This window comes from Crinia signifera, chromosome 5 (genome assembly GCF_055691185.1).
Source record: "Crinia signifera chromosome 5, ASM5569118v1, whole genome shotgun sequence".
Lineage (NCBI taxonomy): Eukaryota > Metazoa > Chordata > Amphibia > Anura > Myobatrachidae > Crinia > Crinia signifera.
In genome coordinates, this window is record NC_139221.1 from 67,085,994 (window position 1) to 67,098,012 (window position 12,019).

The 12,019-nt window shown below is 39.9% G+C and overlaps 1 protein-coding gene across 1 annotated transcript in view; it reads left to right on the forward strand.

Annotated features, from left to right (window-relative positions):
• The window catches only part of RB1CC1 (RB1 inducible coiled-coil 1), a 145,167-nt gene extending 135,007 nt beyond the window's left edge, over positions 1–10,160 (forward strand). The window contains exons 22-23 of the mRNA XM_083187391.1: positions 4,380–4,450; positions 9,124–10,160. Of these exons, the coding sequence (XP_083043517.1) occupies positions 4,380–4,450; positions 9,124–9,201 (149 nt within the window). The 3' untranslated portion in view covers positions 9,202–10,160. The remainder of the gene's footprint in view (positions 1–4,379; positions 4,451–9,123) is intronic.
• The last annotated feature ends 1,859 nt before the right edge of the window (positions 10,161–12,019 follow it).

Below are 12,019 nucleotides of genomic sequence, written 5' to 3' on the forward strand. Positions count from 1 at the left end.
CATTGAAAAAAAAAAAATAGTGTGGTTTGTTGTTAATGTACTAAGCACCCTGACCTATGAAGACTGCTGATTATGAGTCAGGCAATCTCACAGTTCAAGTATCCAGAGGCGTAAACCACTCATTTCTTCAAGTTGATAAAAGCAGTGAAATATCATAATCTCCATAGAGAAGTTACATATGAATAGCAGCATCTACTGTAAATGTCTTTTTTACGTATGCTAAAACCTCATTTTCATGGGAAGATGGAACAAATGTCAGCTTTATAGTGCCTTCCAGCTGTTCCTACAGTGGTTTCAGTTGCGTCAATAACCCATTTTCCCTCCTCCTAGTGCTAGGTTCCAAAATATAGATTGATCGTAAAATAGTCAGCCCCATATGGTCAACATGCTCAAAATGTTTATATGTACAAAAGTTCCACATTATAATGGTACATATTTCTTGGATGGTTTTCACATCTTTTTCAAATTTGCTGGATTTACCATCCATGTGTACTACAATTGGGACGCTCTGCCCGAAGCAAGCCCACAAACGTATATGTTTGCAGTAATTGTGGTCACATACAGATGTGCCCACATTAAACAACCCTTCTAGTCACACCATGCCGTTGCAGACTTGGTTGGGCCATGTATCTTTTTTTGCTGATAAAAATATGTGTCATACGTACCTATATTCTGTGTGAGACTGCACCTGTATCTACAAACAAAATGATACACTACAGTGTCCCTCGAGACAAAAATTGTGCTTGCGCGTCTTATGCTGTGTACACTCGGTCAGATTTGACATCAGATTTTGACTATATAGTCAAAATCGCATGCAGATCACACAGATTTTTTACCTTGCGATCCCAATGCGTGCTCCCGTGACAGCACAAATCGAAACCCAGATAGACAGGGCAGCAATGACTATATAGTGCAAATTGAATGTAGATTGCATGAATTGTATGAAAATAGTACAGAGTTAGTAAAGATTACATAGCAGTCTAATCTTAAGTCAAATAGCAAGGGAATCTCACCGTGTGTACGCACCATTACATAGGTATGCGAGTAGGATGCATTTCCAGTAAAAAAAAAAGATGGCTGGCACTATCTGAGTTACAGTACATGGCACACTTTTCTACCACTGTGTGGTGTATTGAAGCAAGATGTTAGGAGACACAATTTTATGATGAAACATAGAAAATTTACACCCCAAAAAAACTTGTCAACCATTTCCATGTCAACCTTTTCTACGGTCTGCACTTTTCCTGTCAACTGTTGAGGGTCAATCGAATGACGACAAATAATAATAATTTTATTTATCTAGTGATTTTCTCCAGCAGGACTCAAAGTTGTTTTACGGACAGAAAAACAAACACACATTTAGCAAAAAAAATGGTATTGCAGGGTTATTCAGTAATTTTGGGTAATAAATTCCATGGGCTATATATTCCAATCATGAAAGTTACCAGGAGAGGCAACCGTCTTGGGTGCACTACACAGGATTACCCTGAAAATGTGGTGGTTACAACGCCTAACACTTGTAGGATGGACACAACAGTCAGGTCCATTTAGTGTACCTGGTGAAGCAACCATGGTGGATGCACTACAAAGGTTACAAGTCATACAAGGACCCAAGTCATATATGGGAAAACTGTCACACTTGTGCAATATGATATTTAATCTGTATCAGGCATTCCCAGATTCAGGCCCCAAAACACACCAACAGCCCAGGCCCCAATGACATCCATAACCCAGAACAGGTGACCCAATCAGTCCCTGAGTTTTTCTGATTTAACCATGTGTGTCGAATGCCGGATACCATAAAAACCTACACTGCCAGTTCACCCAAGGCCAAGAAAGCCTGCTACACATGAATCCCAACATGTAGTGCAACCTGCCAATGGAGAAACCATCCATGCAGCCATCTGAGGCGCACAGAGTTAGTTGCTGCTGGCCGGGGGTGCACACAGTAGAGGTAGAGCATACGGTGGGGGATTACAGGAAGAATAAATATGACAATAGAGAGCGCTTCAACATAAATTAGTATTATATAATATCACATATATATAAAAAAATTATTACAACAAGCAGGCATTAAATTAAAGGCAACAATTGAAGATGAATTTCACTGTAGTATAATAATATGTTTTAGATCTAGTGTATATTCGTTAATAGAACAGACTATTGTGCCAATGAGAAAACAGAAAACAATGTATTTTTTTTACGTGTTTCCTTGTACAATAAGCGGAGTTATTAAAAATATCTCACCCAGACAGTGTCTATAGTTCACCTTTAAATAAGGTGAGAACAATGGGCTTATTCTGCTCTGTTGGACATATACAAATGAAAGGACTGCTGGCCAGTGACAGTATAGCAACTGTTATGTGACGTTGCCAGGGATAATGTGCAGCTGGGAGTCCGGTGCAGGGCGTAGCTGTTAGTGTCTGCACTCACACGTACAGGTGTCAAAAATGGAAGGAGGATGAAACCGGCAGCACCCTAGAAGACTGAAGACAATATCGATGGCGATTATTTGTACTTAATGCGTTTTTCCGCTATGTGTGTAGTATCGGTTTCCTCATAAAGTAATTATAGGAAGAAAATATAAAAAAAAGTAGAATGTCACAGGCAGTATTAAACTGTGGTGAGGTCAATACTACTTATGATAGATCTTCTGCACCACACCCTCTAGTGCCTAACCCTAACTCTCACATAGCCATTCCCGACAAGCAGTCGGGCTCGGTCTTCCGGGAATTGACGAGCTCCCCGACGCAGCTCGCTGATTCTCGGCTGCTTCTCGGGCTTCAATGTCCGACCCACGGAAGGCGGCCATTGAAGCCCGCCTGCAAAATCTCGGTCGAGCAGACCGAGAATGGGACAGGGTCAAGGCTGTTGGGCCAGCCGTCATCCACACTCATTACTCCCTCCCGTTCCAGACTGCAGGATTTTCTTTGGGCTGCACCCACTCTGTGGAATGCCCTCCCAAGCACAATAAGTCTCTCCTCCAGTCTTCAAACCTATAAGCGTTCCCTGAAAACTCATCTCTTCAGGCAAGCTTATCAAATTCCAGAACCAGTCACAGAACCTTGCTTTCTGGTGGAATTGATGCAATAAAGTATACAGTATCTATCCTTATGTGTCAATGCCTATTTCCCTATAGATTGTAAGCTTGTGAGCAGGACCCTCCTACCTTTTGACTTTCTGTAAATACTCTGTTTGTTGTATCACTGTCTCCTTTTTTAAAGCACAACAGAATATGCTGCGCTATATAAGAAACTGTTAATGAATTAATTAATAAATAAATATCCCCCTCTGGATGAAGTTGACAACAGGACACATGTAGCCCCAAAATGTTATATTACAGATTAAATGAAGAATCAGTTTTAATGGTGGGCAGATGTTTTGTTGATCTAGACTAGAACACACTAAAGTATATGATAGTCTTGGTTTCATATTATTTGTATGCACAGTAAATTAGTGACTGCATCCCTTTTGCCCAATCTCTGGTAGTTTCAAAGATATTTTCACTAGCCCATTGATGTCAGGCTGGCAGAATAAAGGAGTCAGTAGTGCAGCAGCTTAGAAGACACGTGATATCTGTTCCTTTTTCTGTAAAATGTTTTCGGTACAATTTCTCTGTAGTTTAGAACAAACTGATTATTTTAAATACTTGATGTGGTTCCGTAGATTTTAACAACAATATAGTCTGGCCCAAGTTTGCTTTTCTGTGCTGCAGTATGTTTAAATGTTGAATTTCTTTCCATGCATTTCTATTACGAAGGTGTTCCGTGCATGCTGTGATGTTAATCACATAATACACCAAGGTCTGTCAAACAGTGCTGCTGTGATGAGGCAGCGAAACGACCCTTGCAGAAAAGATGGATGCTTTGTTTATATTCTGAGGACATAGTATTATATATGCATACGTGGTGGCCAGTTCTGAAACACTTTAACTGATTTGAAGCTAATATTTAGAATATAAATACGCACATATTTATTGTAGGACATTAAACTTCACCGTTAATGTCTAAACTGAGGTAAAATAAATAACATTAAGCAGCAGGGGCTATCTCAGGCAAGTGTTAAACTGAGCCTAAAGGTTCTTCAAATATAGATTGAGTTTTATTTGAACGCTCCTAACACTCTTTTAGCTCGCATGGGCTTTTGTTGGATCTCACCATAACCTTATACAGTATACGGACGTTGCAGATTTCAGTTATTTTGAAAAAAAAAATCTAAACATTAATATCGTTATTTCTGTCCATGTATGGCAACATTTTTATCTATCTGCGGTTTTTCTAAAATGTCATTTTTATGTGAGTAAGATTTTAGTGAATGGGTTCCCATTTGGGATGACAAAGTTAATCACTTTTTGCATAATTTTCCCTTTGTTTATGTAGCTTCTGGTTCATCTAGAAGACCCTGGGTTCTTGGAAAAGTGATGGAAAAAGAATATTGCCAAGCTAAAAAGGTAAACCAAATATACAGCTAGTATTGTAATTTATATTCTGCTTGATCCATGCAGATCTCTTTATATGCTGTGACATATAGTCACAACATATAAAGATGAAGCATCAGATCAATTGCGACATCATCAGACATTTGAGTAAAGGCCCCCATACACTATGCGATTTTGAGCTGATTTCACCCGATTTCGGCACTTTGGCCAGATAAATCAGGTGTTCCCGCGCGCATCGGATCAGGGCGTCGGACCTGCTGAACATAAGATAAATCAGAATCTGACCCATCATGGGTACTTTTTAGCTCCCACGATGTTTCAGATCAGATATATCTATGGGTATCTCCTTCTGGTGTTCCCCAGTAGCAGAAACCGGAACATCACCACATGGCCACAGGCAGCAGAGCCCGACCCCCCCTCCTTCTCCCCTGCTGCTGGAGTCATTGTGGCCGCGGGCAGCAGACCCTTACCCCCCTCTCAGGGACCAGTCCGGGGGAGCGTCAGGAGCAGTCGAGGAGCGGCAAGAGATGGAGTGGCAGGAGGGGACCGCAAATGCAGAGCAGAGACCGGGGAGGCGGTGGGAGAATAGGAAGAAATCCTATTCAAAAGACTGGGAGGCCGTTGATTGGCTGAGCTCTCAGCCAATCAGTGGCCGCCCAGTCTTTTGAATAGGATGGTTTTTATTCTCCCATCGCGCCTCCGGTCTCTGCTCTGCATCTGTGGTCCCCGCCTGAGCTACATCTCCTGCCGCTCCCCCGGACTGGTCCCTGCTCCCAGCCTGCTCCTGCCGCTCCCCCGGACCGGTCCCTGCTCCCAGCCTGCCGCTGCCGATCCCCCGGATCCTGCTCTCCTATCCTCCGCCTGCCTCTACATCTGATCCTGCCCGCTACCTCTCCAACAGCTGCTGCTTCCCCGGGTTTTTACATGTGATAAATCGCATCCGATTTATCGCATGTAATAATGGCACATAAAGTGCCAAATCTTATCAAGCTCCCCCGGGGAGCTCAGTGGAAGTCGGGGCCGACTTGTCCTTAGGAAAAGTCAGCCTAATGTATGGGGGCCCTCATGTTCCGCTGGACACTGGGGTCAGTGAAGCTGGGCTGATGTTTTCTGGAGTGCTCACTGTTGCCGCCATATACTGAAAGCAGTATATCAGTCATACTACAGCTTTTAGAGAACTGTGAGTGACAAGATCTGCATATATACAGTATATTTAAATATAGAATGTACAGAAATCTCTGCATCATTCCCCCTTTCTTGTACATTCTGTGCACTGTTCTAGTCATACTTTATATGGTCTCCATTAACACACTCTTATTTGAATAGAGGAACAAGATGGGTTTGGTATAAAGCACATGTTCTGAAAGTCGGTCCTCAGGACCCCCACACAGTGCATGTTTTGCAGGTTTCCTCACAGAATTAAATGAAATAATCAGCTCCACCTGTGGATCTTTTAAAATGTGCCAGTGAGTAATGAGTGTACCTGTCGGGTGACCTGGAAAACCTGAACTGTGAGGGGTCCTGAGGACCGAGTTTATAAACCACTGGTGTAAAGGGTCAACAATCAAAAGCTTGACAGTGCCTAGGTTGACCACAAATGGTCAACATGGAAACAGTTGACGTAGACAAAAAGTCGACATGAGAATGTTTAACAAGTAAAATGGTCAACAGGAGCTTGTTTTTTTGTGTCCGCTTTGTAGATTTCAGCACATGGACCCCAAATGAATGTACCGCTTGCCATGCTTCGGGCAAGGTGGCTCACTTCAATTCCACTGGGGGCAGAATACTTTACTATTTCCAGTTCTGAATAAAAAATAAGAAACAAAATAACGTCATGTGTACCGTTTTATGTTTTGCAGTTTCGACCTTTTGACCAAAATAAGAATGTCCTTATTGAAGATAGAGTAGAAACGTTTATAATGTGGAAATTATCACTGTTGAATTAGAAGAAGAAAATCACTAACATTTTATTTTTGCAGTAAAAGTACTATACACGCACATAATTAAAGTAAAACTGTGTGTGTACTGTCACAGAACAGGGTGCTTGCTTCTCTGGCTTTCATTAACAGTCTGTCAGTTTGCTATTTAAATTGCAATATAAACCTCTACAGTGTTTGTTTGGGCAATATGTGTCCACTGGCCACATTGATTCAGAAGCTCCACCCTGACAGTGTTTTGTTCCAGTGTACAGTGCTTCTGTAAATGTATAGCATTCCTTTACATAACACACTTGTTTATGTAGTACTGGTTTTATTTATTTCCAAGAGCCGGCAGAGGAAATGCCCCAGCATTAACCAAAGTCCAGCCTGGGGTGTCAACGGATTTCAAGCTGCTGCGGCACAGCTTTAAACCCACATTCAGTGTCTTCTGCAGGACCCAGTCATTTTAGGTTGAGTATAGTGTGCCGACAGTCATTAGTCATTCCGGCATCACAACTGCCGGAACTCTGACAGCGGCATGAGCGCTATGAAGTGCCTTGGGTGCTCGTTATGCTTTTCAGCTATTTAATCCACTTTCTATGGGGGTCGTGGACCCCCACGAGGAAGAATAGCCCCCGTCAGTTAGGATATGGCTGTCGGGGTTTAACAGTTGGGATTCAGACGTCGGTGTAATGCCTATTTTAATCCCGACTGTTGGGAGGACATCCAGAACCAGTAATTTGGTGTAAAAGGAATAGTATAAGAATTAATTATGAAACAAATGCACTCCATTTTCTACCCCTTCATTGTTTAAAGATATGATCCCATAATATGGAATATTAAACAAATATTTTTTAAGACTGTTGTGTTGTAATTGCTCTAAGGTGCATATGATAGGTGCACAGGTAGATTTAGAAGCTGAAGAGTGATTCAAAACCATGAAAACGAGTATGGTCATAGAAATGCAGACAGTCTCTTTGTAGAATGCGTACATTATTTCCTCCTAATACCACTTTCACATTGCCTAAACATTTGAAAAATCTGAATTTTGAAACGGTATTTAAAACGGGTCTGAGCCTTCACATTGCAGTAGATTACCATTTTAAATACCATTTAAATACCATTCACATCAGTCAACCCGTTTAATCCCCTGAACACGTTTCAAGACAGAATGCAGGGGACAGCCTATCACAGGTCTGTAATCTGTTGATTTTACTAAATACCATTTCAGAGCCATTCTCACTGTATAAAAAAACTGCTCTGAAATGTGTAGGACTCTGCTTTTTAAACGTTTTGAAATACCGGTTATCTTTAACCGGTAAATGAACTTTCCCACTGCAGACTTAAATGTTTTAAAATGGAAAGAAAACGGCAATATACTGTTTAAGTGTAGTGTGAAAGGGGTATATGGCTGTTATTTTTTTTATACAGCACCACAAAGACGGTAAACTACAGGTTTGCATTAGTATATAGTGGCCAATTTAGACAGATGACACATTTAACCAAAATACATAGATATATACATCCTGCAAATTACACAGTTAAGCACAGTAGTAGTAGAGAGGAACCTGCTTACAATCGCTTACATTGTAAAAGGAAATAGGCACAGGGATGTGATGCAAATACAGACATTTCAGTGGAGCAATGGTCTTGAAAGTTGGAGTATTTAGGGCAGGGTATGTGAATGCCTTGCAATAGTTTTAGCATTCCCTAATAACAAAACTGTAGCAAGGCATGACGAGAATAGTAGTTTCACAACAGCTGGAGGGCCATAGTTTGGACATGCCTGGTGTACAGTGTTATGTGTATTCTATAGACTACATTAGCAAATACAGTAGAACAGTGTTTTCAAAACTGTGTGACGTGGCACCCTGGCATGTCTTGGGGTACTTACAGAAGTGTCTTTCGTTGATGGTCCAGGACCAATTAAACTTATTTATGGTGAGATAGGCAAACAAGTTCTTGTGACTTTCAATCATAAAATAAACCACAAAATTGAATCCAAGGATGACCTATACACACATTTTACTTAATTTTTTATTTTCTCCTTTGGGAACCACTGCCTTCTCCTAGGGCAGTGGTTCCCAAACTCGGTGGTCAAATACAGATTTTCCAAGTCACCCAGCTGGTGAAATGTGTTTCATCAACTGTCACATTTTAAAAAAATCCACAGGTGAACTGGAAAATTTAAACTGTTATGGGTAGTTGAGGACCAGAGTTGGGAATCATTGGCCTAGGGCATTGTTCCCAACCCTGGTCCTCAAGTACCCCCAACAGTGCACGTTTTCCAGGTCACCCAGCAGGTGCACTTATTATTTAGTCACATTTGAAAAGATCCACAGGTCGAGCTAACTATGTCACCTGTGATTATGTGTGGAGACCTGGAAAACATGCACTGTTGGGGGTACTTGAGGACCAGGGTTGGGAACCACTGGCCTAGGGTGATGATCTAGGGCACCGCGATACAAAAAAGTCTAGGAACAATTGCTTTAGAATGCAGGATTGGCCAAGCAACAGTTATCCAAAAACAATTTACAGGAATAAAAATTATTATTTGAGATCTATATATTTCATGGATGCCGGTCTACTGGGACTTGAGGTATATAATGTATATTTTTAACTAAATTCCAGTTTTAATCACATTTTTTGTGTCTATAATATATTTTACAGTATTTCAGTGTAGTTCCCTTAATGTTTGCTAAATGTCTGTTTTCAATGCAAGTTGAAATTGTAAATAAGTCTTCTGTTTCTCATATTTTTATTTAGGCTCAAAACCGGTTTAAGGTTCCGTTGGGTACAAAATTTTATCGCGTGAAAGCAGTGCCATGGAACAAGAAAGTCTAAACTGTCCACTAACCCTACTGTCACACGTTATGCCTCGGCTTGTTCTCACCATACCATTTATAGCCCAGACAACTCTGCGTTCTGTATAATTACATTTTTTAAAGGTTATGTTCTAGAATTAAAAATCAGAACCGATGATTCTGCATATCTGCCCCATTTTTTTTTATAAACTACTTAGAAATGTGGACCAAGACAAGTTCATTCTTTCAAAGTGTGTATTATATGCATCATGTGTGGGTTTTTTTTTTTTTCTTTTGTTTAACCCTACCTTATGCCTGTTAAATATAAATTAGCTTGTACTTAGGTGTTTAATGTTAGTTACCAGCATTTGTCTCTTTGTGAATCACATTTATCTAAAGTACTGGCACTCTTCAACTCATCCTTTATAATCTGTATAGATTCGGCAGCGAAAGGGAGTGTGTATGGCATGCAGATAATCATCATTTTCTTAAATATGAGTTTGAAAAAAGTATGATATCTATTTGAATTTGTATATTTACTTAAATATGTCTTGTTAAATATTAATAGGAAAACATAAATACAGAAAAAAATATAGAATTATACTGGCTGGTCACTGCAGCTTTCCAATGCACTTTTGACTGATTTATTTAGAACATAAACCCACTGACGCAACCCCAGCCATATGGAAATCTTTTATGTTAAATAAATCATATTGATAAAATTGTATTTTATGGTGGAGTTTCAGGCAAACAAATTTCATTGTACATTAACCATATTTAAGTAACAAATTATTGTATTGCAAATACATGTAGAGTTTTAAAACAATAAAGATTTAAAACTGTAAATGTTTGAAAATTGGTCTTTTAAAAAAACATGTATACTGTATATATAATAAACACGTTATTATAGTGCATTATTTTATTCATGCATTTAAGTTATGTGAAATGTTATGCTCTAGTAATGTTTTCCAATAAAACAAGGGGAAACTTGTGACTTTTCTTTTGCAACGTGCAAGTTTGTTTTCCAAATATTTTGCATTATAAAATTAATACGTGGAGTGTTATGTAAACATTATGGGTAAAAACATTTTGCATAGGTCTATACAAAAGTTAAATATAGATATCATTGGTTACTATTTATAATTAATTGTTAAGGCCCCCATACACCGATATTGTACAATCTCAACTGGTTGTATGATGGATTGTATGCAGATTGTGTGCACACAATCATGCAATGTGCGGTCCTGCAGTTTGGAGGATATTGTTTTCTGATCAGTCATTTGACGGCTCATACAACCGGCGTCATTTGAGTGGCAGTTTTCAGGCAGTTTAGGTGTATACAATTGATTGTGAGATGACCAGTTGTATGCAGCAGTTGGAGTGTATGACTGATTGTGAGTACATTGTGCGCCCAAAACCACAAAGGACTGCTGAGGAGTTGAAGGGAAAGTTGGACACAATCATGATTGCAAGACAGGTCTTTTTGATGTATGGCCACCTTTTACACACTTTGTTTGACATTAATGTAAGCATGATAAATGCAAGTTGACACCAGCAAATATACAGTGTTATTTAAAGAAAAATGTATTACAACACAGTTTGTAAAGGGCATATGTACAATATATAAATGTGTATAGAAGATGATGCTATAATCTGTTCCATAATTCAAACATAATATGTTGGAAGAAGAAGAGTGAGAGTTCCGCAAACAACCCAAATAAACATTTTTGTACTGGGGTATTCCCGCACCAGTCGAGTAAGATCCTTTTCTCCTCAATATGGTAAAAGGATATGGGATTTATATTCCCTATTTCGTTCCTAATGTATGTGCTACCCACTACTTCGAATGAGACCTGAAACACCATCGCAAAAAAGTACAAGTTGTGTGGGTGCACTGAAGAGCTTAATGAAGATCTGAAATATTTATTAAGATCTTTAGTGCACCCACCCAACTACATATGTTTCAGAACAAAAAAATATGAAGCAAACTATGGGTGTGAATCAAAGGGTCGACAACCCCAAAAGGTCGACAAGCAAAAGGTCAACATGGCCCAAAAAAAACGACACTCAGCTGCTGCAACCCAAAAGATGATGGCCCTGCACCTCGATTCGCTGCTAGGCTGTACAGCCATGGGGCACGAAGCTCTCACTGTATATGCTAAATTTTACAAAAGCATATGGGGTGGTCCAGCAGGGGAGGCCCTGTGTTGCATTATGTGATAAGAAAGATGCCCGATGCTAGAAGATTCTCACATGACCTGGTGTGCTAAGTGGGACTGTTTGGCGTTACTGCAGGAAAGATGTATGAGTAATCTACCTATTGTTTTTCTACATGTATTTTGTGTTATTTATTAAAAAATAGACTGCAAATGAATAGATTCCAACATCGGTATAAAAGAGCTTCTCTGTTAGGAAAGTCATACTATGGAATTTTTTATCATTGTAAAAGTAGACTAGATGCCTTTCTTAAGTTAGGTGCACTCTGCAATTAGGACAATATTTAGCCTATAGAGCTGATGTTCAATCAATGATGCACCAACAAGGCACACCATCAGTGCTCCACCGGAAAAAAAAGCACACACAAAATGCCCCCCATAGTGACTAAAAACAAATACAGTAGCCCCCATAATAGTACAAACAAATTGACCCCTCTCCAGTAATTCCACACTTTGCCTGCCATCCTAGTAATTTCAAACATAAATAAAATTAGACATTTTTTAATTTTACCCAGTAAAATGTTGCAGCAGCACAGAGGGGAAGCAGGCAGTCGTGCACTCCAGGGGGGAAGGCAAGGTGGCATGCATGACTTTGGAGTCACCACTCGTCATGGGCTGGCCCGAGAAAAAGCACAGTGCTGC